The sequence below is a fragment of the Neopsephotus bourkii genome, unplaced genomic scaffold (assembly GCF_033783945.1).
Source record: "Neopsephotus bourkii isolate Nb327-2 ecotype Australia unplaced genomic scaffold, CSIRO-AGI_Nbou_v1 NB_1638, whole genome shotgun sequence".
Classification (NCBI taxonomy): domain Eukaryota; kingdom Metazoa; phylum Chordata; class Aves; order Psittaciformes; family Psittacidae; genus Neopsephotus; species Neopsephotus bourkii.
Window position 1 is genome coordinate 4,300,597 of NW_026902113.1, and position 23,635 is coordinate 4,324,231.

The 23,635-nt window shown below is 38.0% G+C and overlaps 1 protein-coding gene across 12 annotated transcripts in view; it reads left to right on the forward strand.

The window, feature by feature from the left end:
• GRIA4 (glutamate ionotropic receptor AMPA type subunit 4) overlaps nt 1-23,635 on the forward strand; it is a 216,763-nt gene that overhangs the window by 67,273 nt on the left and 125,855 nt on the right. For all 12 annotated transcript variants that reach the window (XR_009728640.1, XM_061374442.1, XM_061374444.1 and 9 more), the window contains exon 3: nt 3,308-3,547. Coding sequence is in view for 11 of the 12 variants with exons in the window: in XM_061374442.1 (XP_061230426.1) it covers nt 3,308-3,547 (240 nt within the window). In the remaining variant the exon portion in view is untranslated. The remainder of the gene's footprint in view (nt 1-3,307; nt 3,548-23,635) is intronic.

Sequence of the window (23,635 nt, forward strand, 5' to 3'; positions counted from 1 at the left end):
TTTAATGATAGTCAGATAATGTTTTATTGCATTTTGATCTGGGCTGTAGCAAAGGCAGTTTGCTTTGAAAATGTAAAGAATTATTATTATGTTTTTTTAGTTAAAAATATTTTAGGGTCATATCATATTATTTAATGAAATTTAAAGCTTGACTTGTTTCTCTCTCTCTTTTTCTTTTTTTTTTTTTTTTTTTGCTATCCTGAGAACGAATTTGAGCTTTAACTGTACTATGTCTACAATCTCTGTATGGACCACATGCTATGTAAAGTACCATTTGCTCATTTAAAGCTGCAAAGAATTAAGGCAACGCAGTGCCTTAACAAGGATTTTCTCAAAACAGAAAACACATTAAGTAACTACCACTTGCATACACAAGGTTTACATTCAACTGTTTCAGTTGGCAGAGTTAACTGGACTGTGTTTGAAAATAGAGGAGGCTGGCTATTTCCTCATAGAAACACTTCTAAAACACTGAGAAATCCCTTTGTAGGGGAAAGTAACATGCAGGATGTGACTCCAGAACTGAATGAATAATTATACAAGAAATGTATAAGAAATAAGTGTTTTAAAAGGGTTGTTAGTAAGACAAATTGTGTTGAAGAAATCCAGAGGTATAGAAGACATTTCCTGCAGAAATAAGAGCCTAAGTTAAGACTGCCAATGAAAACTGAAACTTGCAAAGGACATGAAAACAACAGTAGAAGGTCGTTTACATCTTTAAATACAAAGACAGGAAATAGGCAAATAATTGAAGCTGTTATATATTGGTGATGGAACAGAAAACCAGGAAAATATGGTTAGAGACATAAAACTAATAGATACTTCACATTGATTTTCACTCAAGGAGGATGTTGACCTTAAAACAGGTGTGATGTCTAATGGGAACAGCAAAATCACCTCTTTCTTCTGCGGTTCTTAAAGAATTGGTTTACTGAAGGGCAGATGAAATAACATGTGCTTCTTAGTAGAGCTGTTAAATGAGTTATGATATGCGTAATCAGTGAATAAGAAAAATAGTACTTACTTTTAAAGGGGGACATAGATCCTGGCAACAATGGACCTAGCAGCTTAACATCTATAGACTATAAAGTTATAGACCAGATTTTGATGGAAAAAAGACTTAAAATATGGCTATACACAGAAAATGGCATAAAATGAAACCAGAAGTTATTGAGGTAGACAGTATGGGATTAATCCATGTGTTCGAGTTGCCAAGAGAATGAAGTAAAACTGGCATTCTCCTAAGAGAAGTGATTTATGAAAATAGAGACAAATAGGAGAGTTAAAAAGACAGCATGAAACTAAGAGGAAGGTACAACAAATGCTAGTAGAAGAGGAGGTACCAGCTGGAGAAGCATAGCTTCAGGAGGAAGATACTAAGAAGAGACTGATTTTACAGTAGACACAGAAATAAAAAGTCTGAGTGCCCCGATGGAATTTGCTGGTGAGGCAAATACAAACATTGGTACGAGTTTAGAACAGGCTAAGAATGTAATTGTGGAAGTAAATAATTTTGAGTACAGTAATAAATGTGAAATAATGAAAAATTAATAATAGTGACAAAAATATTATGCTATAAGCATAAACTCACCATTTGGAAATGGGCCAGAAGGAAGAAGGAACAGAATTTTGATCCTGAAGTCACTGTCAGCCATCACAGACATGAAGATTTAGAAAAATGCAATGTGTTGTTATGATATGTCATCAGAAGTATTTTACAGTAGAGATGGGGAAATAATTTAAAAAAAAAGGCAGAAAGCATTCAACTGAAATTCTAAACTTGTTGGTCATCTTTATTCAAGAAATATGAGATAAAACTGGAATAGCATAGAACAAAACTTTTTAGGGTTATTAGTGGAATGGCAAACCAGTCATTTGATGGGTTTGGAGAATGTATGCTGTGTGGTTCAGCAAAGAAAACACTAAGAGGCTGTGTATCAACATATTGAATGGGGACTTACAGGAAGAAAGAAAGCTTTCTAAAAAGCTTTATTTATATCTAATCTGGCTATGAAAATCCTTAAGTTGGGATTGTAATAGTGGGACAACACATAAAATCACAGAACTGTCCTCAAGCCACTTACTTCAGTTCTGCCATCAGATCTGGAGTCTGAGGAGGAAAATGCACGGTTTGTAATTTTTCCTGTCTATGCAGTAAATGCAATATTAAGGAATTAAAGCTGAACTGAGTCACCGTGTTTGCTAAATGTGTATTGTACCCTAACTGCGCTGCTCTCACAGGATGACTGTGACCCCCAGGCTAGAAGAGAGGAGGCATCTAAAGGATGTGTCTTAGGTATTTCCATCTTCAGCCTACATGAAAGAACAGGTTGCAAGGAAAGAGGTTGTGGAACAAGAGAGCACAGTAAATACATAGGAGAAAATGGATACAGTGATCCCATAACTGGCTATTCCTTTCTCTATTTTCTGTGATTCTGGGATTGGTAACACTTAATAATCACTCAGTTTCTAATAAGTTGTATTGTGCTTGAAAAAAAGTCAGGATGTGTTTTCATTGAGCCCTTTGTGAGTTCTAGAGAGGTAGTATTTTCTCAAGAAAATACCCTTATATCTGTTTTTATGTGTATAGATCAGTAAAGCCCTTATCCAGCCTGTTGAAATCAATAAAGGTCTTTATGTCTTAAATGAGTCCAAGAACAAATCAAAACTCAGGCTATGTATTCAGGACATTGTTTTCTGGTTTTGTGGTTGACAGAGTAGAAATAAAAGATTTGGGGGAAAAGTCTGGTCATGTTGACTTACTGTGTTTCCCTTCCACTGCTCTCTTAAAGTCAAGGAGATTCTTCATGTAGGATTTTACTCTGTCTGTAGTAGACTTCTAATGCAATGCAAGAACTCCCTGCTTAAATGGGAGTAAAGGTTCTACACTGTTGCAATTTGAAATGTCTACATTTCACTTACGAGGTTGGTAACATTTTTGTGATAATTGCACATTTCAAAATGTGAACACTTTTCATCTTAAGATAATGGAAATGATCAACACCTGATAATATCCAGAGCTATAGTTAAAACAGCATATGTTGAATTTTCAGTCGTGCAAAAGTACATGTTATTTATTTTATATTTTCTTTAGAGTGAAAACATTACTGATAATGAATGGGATCCAAAAATGACAAAGTGTTATTTGGCTGTTTATTGGCTTCCAGAATGAAACATGTGAAAAGTGAAGTTAACTATACAGTTAGAAGTTAAAATCTTCAAATTAAAAAGTTTGGGATATTGGAATGCCTAAGTACAGATTTTGTCACCAGATGAACTTCATGGTTTTGTTTTGTTTTCCTTTCAGTTTGCTCCCAGTATTCTAGAGGAGTTTTTGCCATTTTTGGACTATATGATAAGAGATCAGTACACACCTTGACCTCATTCTGCAGCGCCTTGCACATCTCCCTCATCACACCAAGTTTCCCCACAGAGGGTGAGAGTCAGTTCGTGCTGCAGCTGCGGCCATCTCTGCGGGGAGCCCTCCTGAGCTTGCTGGATCATTATGAATGGAATCGTTTTGTCTTCCTGTACGACACAGATCGAGGTGAGTTGTAACCCGGATTTCTTATATTTTTAGTTCAAATGACATTTGCAAGAGCTGTGCATTATTATATCAGATTGAGAGCTTGGGGAGCCAAATTATAAAGGCCCGTTGAGGTGAAATACCTCTGGCTGAATAGCGGTGTGGTTGAAGGAAGAATCCTTCGTCTGCAAAAATTGGGTATTGGATGCGCATAATATGTAATCAGCCAGCTCTGAAGCCTGTGCTTTAAGTCTAGAATACTAAAACATTTAAACTAATGTTAGTGAAACAAAGACACAGATCAATAAGCAGAATTTCGCAGTTCTGCTCATTCTTCAACTCACTTCATAAGTGACAGCAGTACAAAGAAGTTGAGAGGGCCAACATCTCCTCTGCATTGATGTAAGCTGAGATGCAAGAAAGCCCCTTAGGGTTTCCATGCTTTGAAAGGTCAAGGCAGATTGAGAATCGCTCACTGTGAGGCTGCGACAGAGAAGTGGAGGGAAGAGGCAATACCTGCCAGGCAAGGGGTATCCATGGGGGAGCAGAGGGAGGAATGCTGCAGTAGTAGCCCATCTTCTGCTCTTTTCATCTGGAGTTATCTCTGTGATGGGCTATACTTTTATAAAATGCATAGCACGTTACACAAAAGGCTTCACTTTCTATCCACTTTCTCCATTCCACATCCCAGAGCATCTCGGAACCTTTTAAGTGATAAAAACCTGCAAGTGCATCACTGCACCTTCCCACTCAGTGCTGAATTGAGAAGTAAAATCTGCTGTTCTCTGTGTTGTGTTCATTGTGACGGCAAAGCCCTTTGCCTTTGTTTATGGAATAGGATTGAGCCAACATGGCTCAGCTTCTGTGAAAAAGGAAAGATTTTTATGTTGATGGCTTGCTTTCAGGGGGAAGCAAGTGGTATAGCTGTAGTCAAACAATTATTTTACTACAGCTGGTTCAGTATAACTCCCCATGTGGACAGTCTATTCTGGAATTAAAGTGGCTTTATTCCAGTATAATTGTTCCACACTAGAAATAAAGAAGTATACTGACTTAACTAAATCTGTTTAATTATTTGATTTTGGCTATAGAAGTCAATTTTCTCATGCATACAAACTCTAAATTTTACTGAGTTTTTAGCTTGATATACTGCCTAAATTCCTGTATTTAAATCAAAGTGAGTAATGGAATGAAAATAAATGGCTTGTATTGTTCCATAATTTTGTTTGGGGTTTCATATATATATATGTGTGTGTGTGTGAGTTTGCTGAACCTACAAAGTTCTGAGAAGCATTATAGATTGTATTAGATAACTGGAAGGAGAAAAAAACCAGCAAATTTAAAAGTATTCCTACTCAAGACGTAGGTGTGAGTAATGAAAATAAGCACATAATTACAGATGTGGTCATATGAGTTCAACAAATTTTAAGAGAAGAAATGCACAACCTGCAGTCACCTTTCTCATCTAAATTCACATGCTTATTTAGATTGAGGTATCATTTTTAAGCACGCAGTATCACACCAAGGGCAGTTTCAGGATGTCAGCTGTAACAGTGTAATTAATGAATGATTCTTATGGCACTGAACTCAGCAACTCTGAACTCATCAGTATGACTTTGATAAAGAGATGTCATTTGCCAGCTTGGATGCAGGGAGTGCTCCTTTGGATAGTCTCTCAGATTCTAAATAGGTCTTGTGACTCAGTTTAATGCAGGAGAAAATAAGGTTCAATGTATCTTTAGGTATTAAGATGACTCTAAACATACATCATTGCTGAATAATTTTCATTACCATTACACAACAATTTTTTTTTTTAATGTGGAGCTGACATAAGAGTAAATATCATGTCTTAGTGTAACCAGAAAAAGGAAAAAAATATCATTAATGTTGAGTGATAGGGTCTCTCAATGAGGCCAGAACTTAACTGTTTCCAGGTTTTTGCCAGCGATCCTTCATTTACATGCCAGATATTTCTATGTCCCTCAGAGCACCCCCATACCACCAAAGTGAAGGAAGGGGAACCACTATAATCTTTTAGTTTTCTTACTGGGTCTGCAAGCTGTTCCTGCAGCTTAACCAGGAAGCTATAAATAAGCTCTTACGGGAGAAGGTAAGCAAGAAGTGTAAATTCCAGCCAGATACAGTAACTGTTAGTGAAGGCAGCATTTAGCAGCTATCTTTATTGTAAAAGTCAGAAGTCCTTGGCGGAAGGTCATATGACAGAATAAACTTAGGCAAACCTTCACCACCTTCAGCAGTGGTGACATGCTGTGGTGGGCAAATGTGTGTTGTTTCCAGACCTGTTTTCCCAGCCTTTCCATCCTACTTGTTTCTCAGTTCGGCAGCATGCAGCTCAGTTGCTGCTCACTCTTAAGAGATCAACAGTTAAACCATACTGTTAAGGTAGGTGTCTCAGCTTCATGTGGTCATTCATCTCTTTAACAGTCTCTCAGCTCTCTGGAGAGCCCCAGTCTCTTTGCTACTGGAGGCATCTATGTTAATATTTTAGTTCAGGTCAGAAATGCACTTTTGTCACATCTCTCCAAGACATTCCCACATACCACACTTGGGTTTACACCATGGAGCAGTCTTGGAACTCACAAACTCTGATGAGGTGGTGGCTTCAGCTGTTATGTTGTATCTCCCTTCCTAGTGTTCTGCCAAACTTGCAGTCTGGAAAATCACTGTCTTGTGACAGGATGAAGATACTAGAAAGAATGACAAAGATGCAGAATGAATTGGATCTAGCAGGGGAAATTATAGAAAAGGAGAACAAGTTTTGGAAAAGACATTAGACCTAAGAGAAAAATGAAGGAAAATTCAGCTTCTTATTTAACAGGAAAAGTGAGCGAGTGAAGAGTGACACTAAAGCCTCGAGGGTCCTTTTGTTCCAATACATTCTTCTTTCTCTTACCCTCCTTCCATAAAAAGGTTTAATTATGACCCAGTGCTTAATACAATTAATATTAACAGCAAAGTGCCAGGAACACAGACAGGATACGGAAAAAGCAGTCTGAAGGATACTTACTGAGTTACACAAAGCATAGCGGGAAAGAGCTAAAATGAAAACCATGTGTCCTTGAGATATCTAGAAGAAAGGGCAGTCCAGCAAGGGTGAAGTATTCAGTTAATGTTTGATGTTACCTCTAAAGGGAATGAAGTGAAAGAATCAGACTAAAAGAACGTTCAGTTTCTATATGTTGTTTCATGGTGATTGAGAGGTATTTCTTCTAAAAAGAGGCATATAGTCGAGTGGAGCTGTGCATCTACAAATCCATGGTGTTTTTGACCTACCACAGGTATACCTATTTTGCTACTTGCCAACAGTGTTTTTGAGCACCAGAAAGCAAAAGTTGCACCCCGAAACCACAGAAGAATGCTGGACAAGTTCATGTGAGGTGTGAGAAGCTGTTTAAGAATAGAATCACAGAATTGTTTAGGTTGAAAAGACCCTTTGGATCACTGAGTCCAACCATTAACCTAACACTGCCGAGTCCACCACTAAATCATGTCCCCAAACACCACATCTACATGTCTTTTAAATATCTCCAGGGATGGTGACTCCATCACTATCTTGGGGGACCTGTTCCAAAGCTTGACAACACTTGGGGGAAGAAAGTTTTTCTAGTAACCAATTGAGACATGAAGGAATTGAGCATACCGGAGTCAGGTGTTAGTTTTCCACATTGTGTGCAGCCTTACTGAGAGCTGGGATGGCTGAAGTTGTTCATGAAACTGCAGGGATTACCCAGAGCTAAGGGGTCCCAGGGTGGGAAGTGGTAGAGGGGCTGCAGAGCTGCACGGGACACCAGGGATGATGGCAGCCAGCAGACTGGAAACTGCTTTCACAGAAGTTCAGCAGCTATTTGAATTCAACTGTGTTTCCCAGCAAGAGGTTTTAGTCCCTGACTGTGACTAAAAAGCGGTAGCAGGAGAAGCAGACGTACCAGCTGGCCTAGCAGTTGGCTCACCAGAGGTGAGGACTATAAAATAGTTATAGTTCTCTAGAAATTAGGCATCGTGTGTGAGTCTGCTTATGTACCTTGTTGATGGTTTTTTTCCCCTTTGCTACTCGTAATTATATATTGTTCGTTAAGCCAATACAGTCGTGGTTGCAGGTGAGGAAAATTGCTTGCTGTGCGCAAGGCAAATTTAATTTTTCCACTTTTCTGGATAGCATTTTTATAACAACCCCTTTAAAGTTGAAAACATTCTGGTTTATGGCAGTCTAAACCCAGCAGAAAGGTTACACAAGTCCTGATGGCCTGTTCAAATTGCAGTACATAGAGTAGCAATCTCCAAGATTTTCTCTTTGAGGACTTGTGGAGGATAGATGGGTCCCAGCTGTCTGGAGAAAGCAAAGAAGGGTACAGGAAATTTGTATCTCTCCCTGTTATTTTGAGGCAGATTATGAAGTTGGTTATTTACAATCAGTTTATCAGGCTAATCTAATTTATTCCTCTGGTGGAGTGGCTGGCCCAGCAGTTAGCATTAGGTTTGATGTATCCATTATTAGTAACTCCAATGATATTGCCTTATGCCTGACATTCTCCCATAAAAAATAGAAAATAGAGATTCACCTATAGCATGGCATCCTGAAAATTAGTAACCTTAGCTCCCAAATTGTTATTAATTACACATTTTAAAAGTAAGAGAAGGTCTCAGGCGAGGTGCAAGTTATTTGTGTTTGCTCTGGTCTAGTGTACATCCAGTATGAATTCGCATGATTGCACAAAGAACAGCCATTGTTGGTACCCGGTTGGGCTGAGTTAAGAGTGATGCAAGACAGGTTCAGAGTTGAAAGTGATTTTGCTAAATAGATAGACCAAGACTGTGAAATATGATAAAGGTGGTACAAAGGGTAAACTTAGTAGGGAAGAAGCAAAGGTACAAAGTGCAGAGTGACTGGCTCAGCCATAAAAGTAATGTAAATCCAGAGAGACATGCTGTTTCCAAGTCCGAATTCTGAAATTTAGGAAAAAGAATGCTGCATGTGACAAATGAAAGCTGAATATTGGTACCTCCGACATGGCTCTGCTGCTGTCATGTGCTGGGATTTCCACTGCAACAGAGAAGATAAATTTCCAGTAAGATGAGGAAATGGAATGGGATTGAATGGATACGGTACATAGAGGACATGATGATGGCAGCACTGTGACCCACCACTTTTTCCTTGTTCTTTGATAGCATTGGGCACTGTTTGTATCAAGGGCCTTTGGTATGAGAATGGCACAAGGATAAGGTATATGTTGTTAGAATGGCACTGTGTTCACATACAGATCTCACATATTAAGTTTAAAATGTCTAGAGGAGAGAAAGAGTGTTAAAAAATGACATAGAATTAATTGTGACCTTTGAGGAAAAGCTTCTGGAATTGAGATCTTCTTTATTTTAGGTCTGTTAAGGATCAAAGGCCAATTCTTCGTACGTCCTGAGAATTAGAATTGTTTTGCAGGAAGGGAGATTTAACGTGTTACTAGGAAAAACTGTTTCAGTAAGGTTAGAATAGTCTGAGGAGATTCTTATCACTAGAGGTTTTAAAGAAAGTTTGAATATATCGGCAGTGGTGATCTGCTTTTCTACCTCCTGCCTCAGATGATCTCTTATGTGTCCTCAGGTTTTATATTTATGTAATTTTCATGATAACCCTAGGAAACTGGGAATGGCTGCTTAACAGTACTTGGGACACTGAAAATATAATTTTCTACTATAAAGCAACTTTCAATAATATATTATTGCTGTTCAATTATATATATAGCCTTTGTAAAACATTTAGTATGTTCTATTATTAAAAAATCAGATAAAAACCATCCTAAGTGACTTAGATAAAACCACTGTAAATTAAGGCTGAAGGACTATAATTAGAATATGGAACTCAATAAGTTAAGTTATTGTTAGCTGGACATTTAGGAACTGCAAGAATTGGCCCTATATCAAGCTTTACTTTATATTTTTACTGCACTTCTGAACAAATTTGTCTACGTCTTAACAATGAAAAGAGCAATAATATAATAACAAGTTGGAAAGTTATTTCAATAGCTCAATTGAAAGAGCTAGAAATACTAAAGCTAGTAGTAATACAGAAATATAGCCTACGTGTTTATCTGCATAATAATACTGAGTCAAGGTTCTTATTCATGAAATAAATTTAAAAGACAAATTGTTTCTAATAAAAGCAAATTGAAGATTAATTTACAGCAGTTTTGCAAAAAAAAAAAAAAAAGCTTTTCTACCAAGTGCTTTTTAGTTATTAAGTATTTTCTGTATAACACTGTTAAGCGCAAACCTACATCACTCTTACCCTAAACTGCTATAATGTCACAAGGTGTTTCAGGTAAGCCTGAGAAAGAGCAGTTATGTGTTTGATTGTACAGAAGATTATGTTGGGAATCTGACTTTGTTCAACTACGAACCGCTTGGTTTAGGGCCCTTTTTTTATCATTATGATCACGAAGAAGAATTTGTAAGGATTCCCACCATAAGCATTTTTTATCCTACTGACCTTTGGCAAAATGTCTAAGAATAAAAGGGAAACAGAAGCTCATGACTGTGTCCACTAAAATGAAAGGTGTTTAACTGCTTATGCAGTTGTGTACCATGCAGTTTTGTGAAACAAAGAGTCCGTTGTGACATTGCAGAAATATTGATATGATATATTCCAGAAAACAAACAGCATCCAATACCTGGTCTCATAATACTTATTACACTACTTTAACATCTGGTCTGTAGGTTTGAATTTTTTTGTATTACATGTCTTCATAATTGCTGAGATCAGAATCATCACCTATTTTAGAGTAGTTCCGTCAAGTCCAATGGTCAAACTGGCTTAGAGTTCCAGTAGCCCAAATACATCCCAGTAATAGGACTGCACTTATGCTATAGGTGAACAGAAAAAAATCCTCACTAGCTTCATAAAAAAGCTGTTTGTCTTCAGCAGACAGTCTACATGGGCAGTGAGCTGTGCCATACATATTGGGATCCAAGTACCAGTTTGTTTATTGTTTACCAAAGTTGTGTTGTAATTTTGTGCAGTCCAATCTGAACTGGTACACAAAACAGAAAAAGTTGTTTTATCAAATATCTGTGAATGTGGACAACTATAGTAAGTTTATCAATCTCCTTCATAATGTTGATGTGTGAACACTAAATTCTGTGTTTTTAATGGACTACTCCAATGTCATTTATGCATCAATAACTGGTTTGCAGGAAATTTTGCTTTCCAGTGTTAGCTCATTAGTAATTATACTGGCAACATGACTGCTTGTCCTCATCTTCTCAGCAGGCAGTAACAGCTTGAAAGTGTAGGTAGTAAATGCACCGGTGAAACTAAGATGCAGCTGGTTCCTAACATCAGCATCAGTAATGATGTTGTGATGTTCCACCTCTCCTTTGTTTTACCACGAAAAAGGAAGCAATAAAGGTAAACCAGCATGGTCATAATGCAATTCACTACGTATGAAAATCTTCCAAGAGCTTTCAGACAGCTTAATTAAAGTACTCCTCTTGTTGACTGAAACGATTTCACATTATATAAAGGTAGACATTAACAGAAAATACAGATATTGAAGTCAAAAGCTGGCAACCAGGTGTACAGATGATTCCCGTGACTTTGCTATTCCATGTAAGGTGTGTATCAAACTAAGCTGCATCAGGACTTTTCGGGGGGTTTGGTCATCTGGCTGACAAATGCCATGGAAATATGTAAATAAGAAAACATTAAATAAACTGCTGCTCATTATATTTCTGATCTGAAGAATTTGTATTCCTTTGTTATGGGTTGGTGGATGCCACAGAGAAGACAAGAGACTTGGGATAGTTTTGAATACTGCTTTTCAAGTTTCATGCCCATGAATCAGCTTTGCCCTTTTTAATAATCTGTTTGTGACAGTGTTGCAGAATCCTTAGAGCTAAGTTCTTTTCTCAGTAGCATTTATCACAGGTTTGCACATGTGTAACTTGAGAGTATGCCTGTAGCTTCTATATGCTTTTATATTCCAACATCCTAATGTAAATAACTTTGCTGCTTCAAACGGCTTGTTCTAATTTTATCAGAGCAATTGCATTTACAGAACCTGTCACAAACAGTTGATTTGCTGTTACCTGCATATATAACACATTCCTTTAAATGGAAGCATGTAATTTTTAGCTATTTATACACACATTCGGTATTTCCTTGGGAGCAGGGCAATGTGGTCTGTAATTCTGAATATCTGTTTCCATTTGTTTAAGAGCTTTCCCACACAAGGTTTGTTGAAAAAAAAGCTCCTGTATTGGCATTTTTACTCTAGATTGTCTAGATTGATAGCAAAGTTAAACTCAGATGCTCTTATGAGTCATGAGTAACACCTCTGAGCACTTTTCTGAGGATGTAGTGTACATGAGTATATGAGTATACATTGCTCTGAGTAGCAATTTTATGTATTTGTCCTACACAGATAAGCCATACTAAAAGGTCTGCATACTGTATTTTAGGAACTGTATGCAGTAAAAATTGATTTTATGATTATTTGATCCCAAATGAGAGCAGGTGATATATATACATGCTAATGGGACTTATATTCGTCTTTTCCATTAATAAGATAATTCCAGAGAAAAAAGTTCTAAGTAAAAATTTGTGTTATGGTTTGCTGATACTTATTTTTCATATTAATCTTCAGGATAGATTCTGCCCTTCCTTACATATACCTGTATCAGTGGTATCACAACTGACAAAATCTGCCATCTTTAGTAAAAGAATGGTAGCAGCCTTACATCAGTATAACCAAGATCACCTTTGCTAAGTATGAGGCTGTCTTATGTTACCACTACACATTGGTCAGTTGTAACACTGCAAACACTTGATAGATGCAACATCCAGTAGTGTGGACCTCCAAAGAACGCCTTGAAAAGACTCAGACAAGGAAGTCAGCCACACATCCAAATGCTTATGCTTTAGAAATTTCTTTCAGTATGGACATCTGAGTCCTGCAGCTGCTGTACATAGCCCTTTATATGGCCACAGGTGTTGGCTTCTGTGCTGGAGCACAGAGTGATAGCAAACAAAGGGGAGTATAGTCAATGCTGCCAGAGACCAGACATAGTGCCAATTTAATACTGAATGTAAAACAAATAGTTGTGCCAATTTGTTTCTAAATGCATTTTTTTAGTTAGAAAAATTAGCTTGTCTTTTGAGAGCATTATCTATGTGTGGATGAATGTTCCAAGTTTAAATACAGTATAAAGCAGGTTGGTTTTTTAATCAAAATAAATAAACAAAATATAGACTTAGAAATATCAAAACCTGCTGTTCTATAGTTTATGTTGTTATTGTTTAGAAAAATAATCAAATTGTATTAGACTAATATAATTCTTTATGATGACTGTCATATTTTGTGAGACATTTATCCCTTATGTAGTACAAATTACCTCTCTGGAGCTGCAGCAGGACGTAAAGGTAATTCAGCCTTAGAATATGTTGTGAAGTAAATCTGTGTTTGTATTCAAGGGCATTTCAGTAGTTACACATTCTTAATTCAGCTGATTGAACTGCCATGGAAACATGTATGCAATCTATAATTTTAGGACATTTTCTGCTTCTGTGAAGAATGTGTATCCCAATGTCTTCAGATTTTCACTATTTTGAGATGCATTTTGCCTGTAAATAGAGTATATTTTAAGCATTTCCCTCATTAATTTCAGCTGAATCCTGTTTACATACATACTTATACAAATAATTTGACTTCGCTTGATTCCAAAAGGAGAGGTGGAACTGTAGAGATCCTTTTAAAATGATTGACTACTTATCACAGTACTACAGATGCTATTTCTGCCTCTGTACAGGGATTTCCTGCACTAGTATTTACAGATAATAGCATTTACAGCTGCTTCTGTTACTAAAATTGCAGTGAATGTTTGAGGTATTTAGCATTTTGCAATTAGAAAGAGAGTTACCAAAGGGTCCTTCAATCCTAAGGACTCAAAATCCCTCCTTTATACTACTGCCTTGGTGGGGTTTAATATTAATGCACACCTGGATGCTGCAGGAATACCATGCTACAGGGCATGGGACATGCATCTTGTTCCAGTTTGTTCCAGTTCGACTTGGACTTCATTTGATTTCAAATAGCAAACAGAACATTTAATATAGTTCGAAAATATGGGCATAATAAATTATGAAAGTGTTGCCAAAGAGGAGTTGTGAATGCAAATCTGTGGTTGCTAGTCTGTATTCCTGAACAAATACGCATTTTGTGCTAACCTATCACAGGGAAGAAGAAAAGAAACTCTCCTGGAATGAATGACTTGTATCTTAGATCTTCCCAGTGAGCTCAGTCAGCATGGGATAATTGTTACATTGAAAGGTGCCTTATAGACATCTTTATTTCATAAATGCTATTGGAACTAATTCTTCCCTGTAAAGAGTTCAGTGTAAGAAAACTAAATTAAAAATGGCAAGTGTAGGAATACATTACAAAAAAACAGACAGCAATAAACAAGTCTTGAACACAGAAAGATCATAAGCAAAATTTTCTTAAGTGAACTATTCAAAGTTCCTCATAACAGAGAAATGTGTTTGCATGTGCTTGTTATCACAGAATCATAGAATAGTTACAGTTGGAAAGGACCTTAGGATCATCTAGTTCCAACCCCACTGCCATGGGCAGGGACACCTCACACTAAACCATGTCACCCAAGGCTCTGTCCAACCAGGTTTGATTTGTAAAAATGAAATCAAGTGGAAAGGAAGCAGTTTACCCTGTTAGTAAACTCGGTAAAAGCAAGGCATTAAGATGTCTGTGTATTTAAACATATCCTTCCTGTAAAAGCACAGCACTGTGTTTTATTTAATGGGATAAGTGTAGTTTCAAATAGGTCTAAATTATTCAAAATACTCTTAAGAAACTTTATTGGTACTGAAATAAGGCTGCTTTGCCAAACTTAAATCGTAAACAGTGTTTGCAATTAGTAGTACAAAGCAGGTAATGAGCCTGACCCTTAAACACAAGTGACTGTCCCAGTCACAGACCTATCAGTTCTTTTTGAGTAGGATCTCCCTTTGTGTTGGTGGTGTTATTTGCTTTATATCATTTTGTATACATATGTATGTATATGTACGCATATATATGCCTAATAATAATTATACCTCCTAGCTTTGTCTGGATGCAGAACAGTTGAAATAATTTAAATTTCAAAAATCATCTTGTCTTCGAAGTTCACATCATACCACTGAAAAATCTTCTAGCAGTAGTTTTAGATTATATTTTCTTTCCTTCTATCTGCTTAATTTATATTTATCCTTCTCAATAATAATTATTTTCAAACCAGTCTTTTACTATGTTCATCTAGTATGTCTCAATATCTTCAGTTTTTTGTTTCAAAATTATTCAAACCAGGAAATTAATTCAAACAAGCCTTTTCCTATGAAAAATATCTTGAGAAGATTTTCTTCAAGAAATAGAATTTGTGGAAAAAAAAATCCCAGCTAATTTGATCAAATAATTGTTTTACTGAGAAAAGAATAACCTTCTCTGAAATGTTTCTCTAAAAAAAGTTTTTAAAGATCAGCATGTCACTGTATATATCTTTTAAGTCGTGCCTTGTGATAGATTGATTTAATGTTCAATTTCTCCTTAAGTAAGCAAAGCATTCTGCTAGGTGTCTTCTAATACAATTGCATGCTTTTTCAACTTGAGACATGACGAAAATCCCTGTCCGTGTTCTGTGAAAAGCCAAGGGTGATGTTCACAGCCTGCCTTTTTGCACAGGACTTCTATTATTCTGTGAACTATCCCCAAAACAGCCCTACTTAATGCACTCTTCTCCTTATAAACTTCTTTTCTCCTTGAGAGAAGAGGAACTTTTTCCTCAGTATCAGAATATCCACTCATGGGTTGCTAATCCATTTTCTGAATTACGAGCTGTTTACAGAACTGCAGCAGCTTTATATTCTGCTGCTTCAGAAACCTAGCTTGTCTATTTTGTTGCTCACATTTCACTACTGCAGGGGGTTCAACTATCTTCAACTGCATTATCTCATGAATCACCTCAGGATCTACTTCTGCATTCCTGCTTTCACATATTTTCCCAATTTTGTTTTCATTAGTGTGCATTTCTTTTCCTCTTTAATCACTTAGTACTGGCTTTTTATCTACACTTTCTGCTACTCCTGTTTTCACACTTCCATGTTCTATGAGTACATTCCAAAAATGCTGATTCATTTCCAGCCCTTATACATTATTTGAAAACCTCAGAGCATCCTATTGCCTTCTGGTTTTATCTCTGCCATTCACAATTGTCACAGATGATTTTTTAATTTTAAAAAATTCAAAACCATATAACATGACGTAAAATAAGTGAATGCCTATGGCTGCCATGGAGGAAAAAGTTCAGTTTTGATTCCAGGGTGAATAAATAATTATACATTTATGCATCATCGCTGCAGTTTGAATGAAACAAAAGACATAACAAAGAAAAATATAGATATTGATTTATTTCATTCTAAATCAGTTTAGAAAGTGAAAGAATTCCAGTTTTGATTTACTTCACTGGTGCTAAAAGCGAGTCTGGACTTCACGTTCATGTGTCAACAAAGAGCAAAAAGCAAGGTTTACCAAGTCCAGTGTCTTGTATCCTCAAATGCACTTCCAGGCTACCAGACAAGACTGATAATAGGAAATGCATAGAGGTGCAGTATTTTGTCTGTACCAAGAGCAGAATTCACAAGTAGCCTAAACACCAAATTACGTAATTTCTCCTCTGCAAGTCAGACGGGATGCAGTGGCCACCGCACAGCTGCTGGCCTGGGTGGCATCCAGGCAGACACAGTCACAATTGTCCCGCTCCATCTGGGTCATTCTGAATTCCCCCAACAGGAAATGGAACACAAGCAGAAAAGTTTTAAAAACATCCCAGACATGAATCAACAAAAACCCCGAACATCTGCTCATCAAAGCTCATCAGAAAACAGTGTGTTTTATTTACACTACTCTTCTGGATGTACTGAGAATGCCTAATGAGGTTAGAGATCGCTGGAAAATATTGCTGGTATGAAGTGTCTCATTTCAGTTTCCAGATTACTGGTCTAACGTACCCAAAATATGTGAAGTATCATATTCTGCAGTTCTGTTACTTTAACATGAAGTGATTTAGCTTTTTTAAATTCACAGTTCACATCAAATCCAAGCTGGCTAAAAAAAAAAAAAAAAAAAAAAAGTACTATATTACACTTTATTTTGTAGATAAAATAGTGCTAACAAAACCCAGGATAATAGCCAGTTAATAGAAGCAGATTCAGCAGAGTGAGGAAATGTGGGCTCAGATCCTTAGATTATGGCAGCTCATCATAACCTGCTGACTCCATCCTGCACTGCTGAGGAATTAGGCCACTGTGTTTAAACATCTAACATTGTATAGTTCTTCTGATCCATGGGACAGATCCATACGCTGTCCTTATTCAGGATTTATAAACCCAAATGTCCTTGTGAGAAGTTTTATTACAAGGGCAGGTCTAATTTCAGCTTTATCCAAAGTAAGCACTCAGATACTTAACTTTCTTTTCAGTGACTGGGGTTTTTGTGGATCTATATTTAAGCTGTTACACAGGGAAGTACTTAGCTCAAAGATGGATACTGAGTTACCTGAGCTATTTCTGCTATTTCAGGGAGATTCACCTCATCTACAGTGAGGAAACATTGGTTTATGGTGGCTGTGATCTTGTCCTTGCAGACATCCTTGTGCTTATCTCTGCATATCAAAAGGGAAACAAAACCTTCTGCAGGAGTAAAGTTTGTTAGGGAGCAAAGGGGGTGTTTAACTGTTCACTGATTCTTGTCTTTTTTTTTCATGCTTTTTAAAGGGTTCCCATCACCTTAGCATGAAAACGCCACACAGTATTTCTTCTAAAGCTTTTTTGTTTGTGTTCATAGGAAAGCATCTTCCTTAGAGATGAGAGCTTTTAAATGGAGCCAGTGTAGCACCCTGGTCACTCTCTTTAAGAGTCAACTTGGAGATTATGCAGTTTTCTAAGTAAATTCCAGAAGAAGCAATACTTTCATAGTGTTGGTTTGGAGAAAGAGGACAACAGCACTGATGAATGACTAGAGCAGCTGTAAGTCACATAAGGGGTAATTATTTTTTGCAAGTGTGGAAAGGAATTTTATTCTGCATGTCTGCTGTGTAGCTACAAAATATTGCTGTCAATGCCAAAAAGGATAAACACCTGCTAAAAGAACTGTAGAGAGGATTATCTCTTTTCTTACACATACACTTATGAAATACGTACTACAGATTGGACCATCTCGTTCTTTTTTTTCTCTCAGCACTTTTCTAGCCAGTGAATCAATTGTTCTCTGCCTGACCTATGAAAAATATATTTGCTATGTAGAGAGGCCAAATATCAACAGATGACATGCTTTGGTTACTTTGTGCCAACCTGCTAGGACAGAACACTTGTTTGTTCTTTAACCAGTCTGGTTTTGAGTTCTCTTGCATGGTATTTTTACTGGGATATGGGGCTGCTACTCCCTCCTGCTCCTGTGCCTCCTCACCAGGCTGGGAAGAGCTATATACTGATTTCTGTTCACCTGTGCAGCTGTAGTAATGCTCTGCAAGCAATGCTAATGTTCCCTTGGCAGTTTTTAAACATTCTGCCAAGTAGAGAGAATTAATAACAAGATCTGAATCATCTCTAAAGTAACCCTAATGCCCCTGTGTCCTATTCCTCCAGTATTATGTCATTTTTCAGCTCCTGTCCAGGATAATATAAAGGATCTCTTATACCCCCAAAGCTGAGAAGTGTGTCAGGGCAGGCTGCGCCATTTATTCTGGCTACCCTTTTGCCTTTGTGGCTCTAAACATTTAGAAACCTTTAGGTCAGATTTTACCGTCCCTGTCATGCTGCTCAGCCAGTGCAAAGTGGGTGGACTCCAGCCAAAGCTGGTGAGCGGCCTTCCCCCCTTGTCTGTGAAGGCAGCAGAGAAAGGGCACTGCGGTTCATGTCCTTGTGTCCCCTCTGCCGGTCACATGCGAGGCAGCCCAGCCCTAGACCCTTATCACTCTGACAAAGGAGCCTTGGACTGAGTTGAGCTGTGTGCCTGCATGTGCTGGACAGCATGTGGGCACATAGCTGACATTCCCTCACCTGAGGGTATCCACATTTAGAGCGGAGCTTTTGATTTTCAGATTGGAAAACAAAAGAGTTAAAACAATTGAAGGGTTTGAGTGGAGGTTAAAGCAATAGGGAGAAACTACTAAACCTGAATCATAGCTGATAATGTCTGTAATATGCATGCCTACTATAACTTCAGCAGCAGCTTCCCACTGTGATGTGGGCTTAACTTACTTGATTCTCTTCCTTTCATTTTGTTTCATTCTTTTTGCTCCATTTGCAAGCAGAATCAAAGACAGTAAAGCATCTAAATGAACTGTCAAAAGTGAATAGTGGAAGATGCTTGGCCCCTAGTCTCCAGAGACCTCTACCAGATGCATGATGGTGTGCCGAGCAGGGGCAATGTGCACTTGCAGCTCAGAAGGCCATTTGGGCTGCATACAAAGGAGCGTAGCCACCAGGTCAGGGGAGGTGATTCTGCCGCTGTACTCTGCTCTGGAGAGACCCCACCTGAAGTACTGTGCTCAGCCCTGGAGTCCTCAGTACAGGAAAGACATGGACCTGTTGGAGAGAGTCCAAATGAGGTCCACAGAAAGGATCAGAGAGGTGGAGCACCTTTCCTGTGAGGAAAACCTGGGAGAGCTGGTTTTGTTCAGCCTGAAGAAGACTCTGAGGAGATGTTATTGCAGCCTTTCAGTTCTAGAAAGGCCTATAAGAAAGATGGGGAGAGACATTTTTAGTAGAGCCTTTTGCAATAGGAAGAGGGGTGATGGTTTTAAACTAAAAGAGGGAGATTCAGGATGGATGTGAGGAAGAAATTTTGTACATTGATTGTGGTAAAATAGTCACAGGTTGCCCAGAGAGGTGGTGGATGTGCCGTCCACTTAAGGGCCAGGCTGGATGTAATTCTGGGCAACCTGATCTAGTTGAAGTCCTTGCTCATTGCATGGGGTTTAGACTAGGTGACCTTTGCGGATCACTTACGACCCAAACTATTCTATGATTCTATGAATGCATCTTGCTTCAGCAAGCTGTGGTGCCAATTTCTTCTAGCACCTTACATTACTGTTGCAGCTACTGGGGGCTTACTTCGGCTGGGTGTCATGCTTTCCTTCCCTGGTGCTCTGGGGATTGGCTGCACAGCCACAAGCATAACCTAGAATGCTCTGAGCTTCTCCCCTCCCTTTTCTCCTGTATCTCTCCTACCACATGTTAATCATAAACTTCATATTTGGATGACATCCTTGATTATCTCAAGCTTTCTGCGGTGCATTTGGCTTTCCTCCAGGCATGGAGCCTTTGAGGCAGCATTTCTGCAGCTCTTTGTTTCTAATTCAGGAGCCTACATATTCTACCTACTGTTCAGAAAGAAGAGTGACACTTAACTGCTTCTAAGGGCATCCCTAAATACCTGTATGGAGATTCTGACACAGTACTGTTAGTGTGGTAAAAGGCAAAACTTGTTATAGAAATGTAAACATGCTTAATACTTTGACATCCACCCATCAGTGGCTGTGCATTGGCCTTGTTCTGGCCTGAGCGTAAGAGTCGCACATATCTATACACCACATCACAGTCTCTTTTATCACATCATATACCCACTGCTTTTATTAATAAAGGGTTACTCCACAGTGGCTGTGATGATTACAGGGTGGTTGGTGGTAATGAACTGACCTCAAGTACTGCTTAAAACCTTGACGGGAAGTGTGAGAGAAAGAAGATATCTTTAGATGAGGTACCATGTGCCTTCTTTGTCCTGGCCAAAAAGGGTTACCTGTTGAGAGACTCCTTTTTTTTCTTAGGCCCTTTTCCATCTATTTAACTGTTAATACCTTAATACAACATATTAATACATCTGAAAGAGCTACATGGTACCAGCCACTAAATTCCTTTTGGTTCTCTTCTCTGTTAGTAGTAAAGGGGCAGCTTCTGAAGACCTAAAAGTTATCTGGCTTGTAAAGAAAAATCCAATCTCTGGTAGAGACTGGAGTTATAAAATTTGACCTACTTAACAAAAATCCTATTAGATGGATTTACACATGGCTGCCTGAGATCAGACTGTCCAATATGAAGAACAGAAGAATATGAAGAATGTTCAATGCTGTCAGGTATATTTTCCAGGTTACTTCTCCTTGCTTCTTTCAGAATCTAGTGCTAAAAACAATGCAAGATATAATCTGTCTCATTCATATAGAACTTATAGTTTGGAATATCACTGTGCCCAGCCACTGTATCTGTTACATTGTTCCAGCATTGCTGTAAACCAGAAAAAAAGCACTTTACGTTTTTTGGTTGTTTTTGTTTTTTTTTTTTGCCACAACTATTTACATGGCATGGTGAGATGGCCCTTCTCGGAGGTTATACTGAGCTCTGACAAGTCAGTCTCACTTTAATTGCTGTAGTGAAAACTCTTTTTTCTTGACTTCATACCACTTCATCTCACCCCATGCTGCTAAGCCATGTGACTTTATTGCAAAGCTAACAGTACTGAGTGTTTGTTGTTTTATGTTTCCCTTGAGTCCCTTTCTTGAAGAGTCAGGTGCTTTTGTGAAGCTCTCAGCACTTCTTTCTGTCCAAAAGGAAAACAGAAAAAATGGAATTTCTGTCCCCTTTGGCTGTAGAAGAGTTTGTGACCCCAAACACTACAGTGGCTCAGAAACTAGGGGACAAAGCAAAGCTCCAAATATATGTTGTTGTCTTTAAATCCTTGTTTATATTAGTCTTGTAATTTTGTTTTGTTTCAAGCAATGTTTTTGAAATTTTACTTGTTTAGCCAAAATTTTGTTAGCAAAGGTCCAACAGAGAAAAAAAAAAAAAAAGAAAGACAAGCCCCCAAAACCAAAACTCTACAAAAGGTCCTATGAACTCCACAAGTGCTAGTAGTTTGATTCATTGGGATCATCCCCTGCTCCCTTGATCGCTTGACTCCTTGCCTATTAGATAAGAATGTTCTTGTAAGTGGGAGGCACGTTTGCCAGAATCCTGGTACCTCCTTTGCATAGTTGTCAAAATTTCCATGATCTGGGCAGAAGAAGCAAATGCCAATGCCAGCCTGGCATAACCAGTGAATTTGTTTGCTTCATTCCCAGGAAGAGGCACTCGGAGAGTCACCCTTGGCAAAATTGGACAAGACGTTTTCTCCAGAAAGTGTTGGGGCTGGTATTTCTGGGCCCTGAGTGAAGACCTTTTTTTCTTCAGCATCCTACAATCTAAGCACAAGGAGAGGACATTACTGTCTTGGGCATATTGAGCTCTTACTGGTTATGAGCAATATTCATACAGCATGTATTGCAAAGCAGAATAGCTTCCTTTCTAGGTAATAAAGTAAGGATTTCAATTCAGCATTGTCATTTCCTATGTTCTTTATATTAGAGCTTATGGGGAGTCTTTGACAGAGAAGCTATATATGTAATTTAAAAATCTATAGTAATAAATATATGCTGGCCGTAGCAATAAACTTTCTCCATCCTTTAGCTTTAAAAGATGGTTATGAATAACTCTATAAGAGGACTAGATTCCCAGCTGTCATCAAAAGCTACACAAGAGTCATTTATGCATTTATCCTCTGAAGGCTGGCTCCCAAGGCTCCCTTTTGACAAGACTACTGTGCCAGGAGCTTGTAGCTTTTGCTAACCCAGGCTAGGGAATTCCCGTTGTAGGAAGGCTGGTTTCACAGACTTAGGATACAGCCCAGGGACTCTTTTACTTATCATTTTAAAAGTATGTGTCTATATGTGTGGGCATGCGTTTTAAACTTCGGTTTACCCTGTGTCTGCAGACAAAAGTATGCCATGGAATTTCACCTCATCTTAGTTTGACTTGGCTAACTGAAGCTGAGAACATACCATTTTTCCATCTGATACTTCCTGTATGTTTTAGTTTCTATAGTCTTGAACAGTAATAATATCTATTAGAATGAGTGCAAAGGGAAGGTGAAATAGTATTGGTCTGAATGTAAACACTTTATACCAGTTTTGCATTTAGTTGTCCTAAATAATCATGAAAACACAAGGCCTTACATATCGATTTTTCATTCTTCAGCCCACTGAGATCTGCAGTACATTTGGCAAGAAGTAACAGGCTCAACCTGTGCCAGGGGAGGTTTAGGTTTAATATTAGAAAAGATCTCTTCACAGGAAGGGTGCTCAGGCATTGGAACAGGCTGCACAGGGCAGTGGTGGAATCACCATCCTTGAAGTGTTCAAAAACTATGTAGATGAGGCCTTCAGTGACATGGTTTAGTAGTGGTCTTGACAGTCCTGGGGTAGTGGTTAGACTTGATCTTAAAGGTCTTTTCCAACCTAGTTGATTCTGTGATTCTGTGACAAGTGGGTATTGACCATCACACAGTGTTGGTTAATGTTACCTCTTAAAACACTAAAATCTTAATCTGTCTAAACAGAAGTGGATGTCTTTCTATTACCTCTTCTTTTTCCACATGGGTTATTATATTATAAATAGCAATATATTAATTTCGCTTGGATTTACTTTGAATCATACATATACCTGAATTTTCAAATAGGTTATTTGAAAAGGAAATAATGTATCAAAGATCTCTGGTGGGACCTATGTATTTATAAAAATAGAAAAATGCAAGTACAAACACATAAATGTTTATGATTAATTTTCTTATCCCTATAATATAGCATAATCTTTCTTCCATAGGATTAGGTTTGATCTGCCTCTGGTTTGTGTGACAGAAAATTTAGAGCAGCTCAATCAGCATAAAACAATATGCAATGAGTTAATATCAGCACTGCAAGCGTGGAATTTTTTAAATGCATGACTAATTTATGTGCATGTCTTGTCCTTCTGAATTAAAGGACCATTTGGGGCTGAAAATTAAATCCTAGCTGAATTGTTTTTCAATTAACAAAATAAGGGGAACAAAGCTTTAAAACACTTTGTGATTCATAGATACACTTCATAGAGTGCACACAGCAGTGGCTGTTCCTTCAGCCTAATTCTGCTTTCACTGACAGAGATGAAAATCAGGAGCAAGCCAGCAAAGTCAGTGGAGCTAC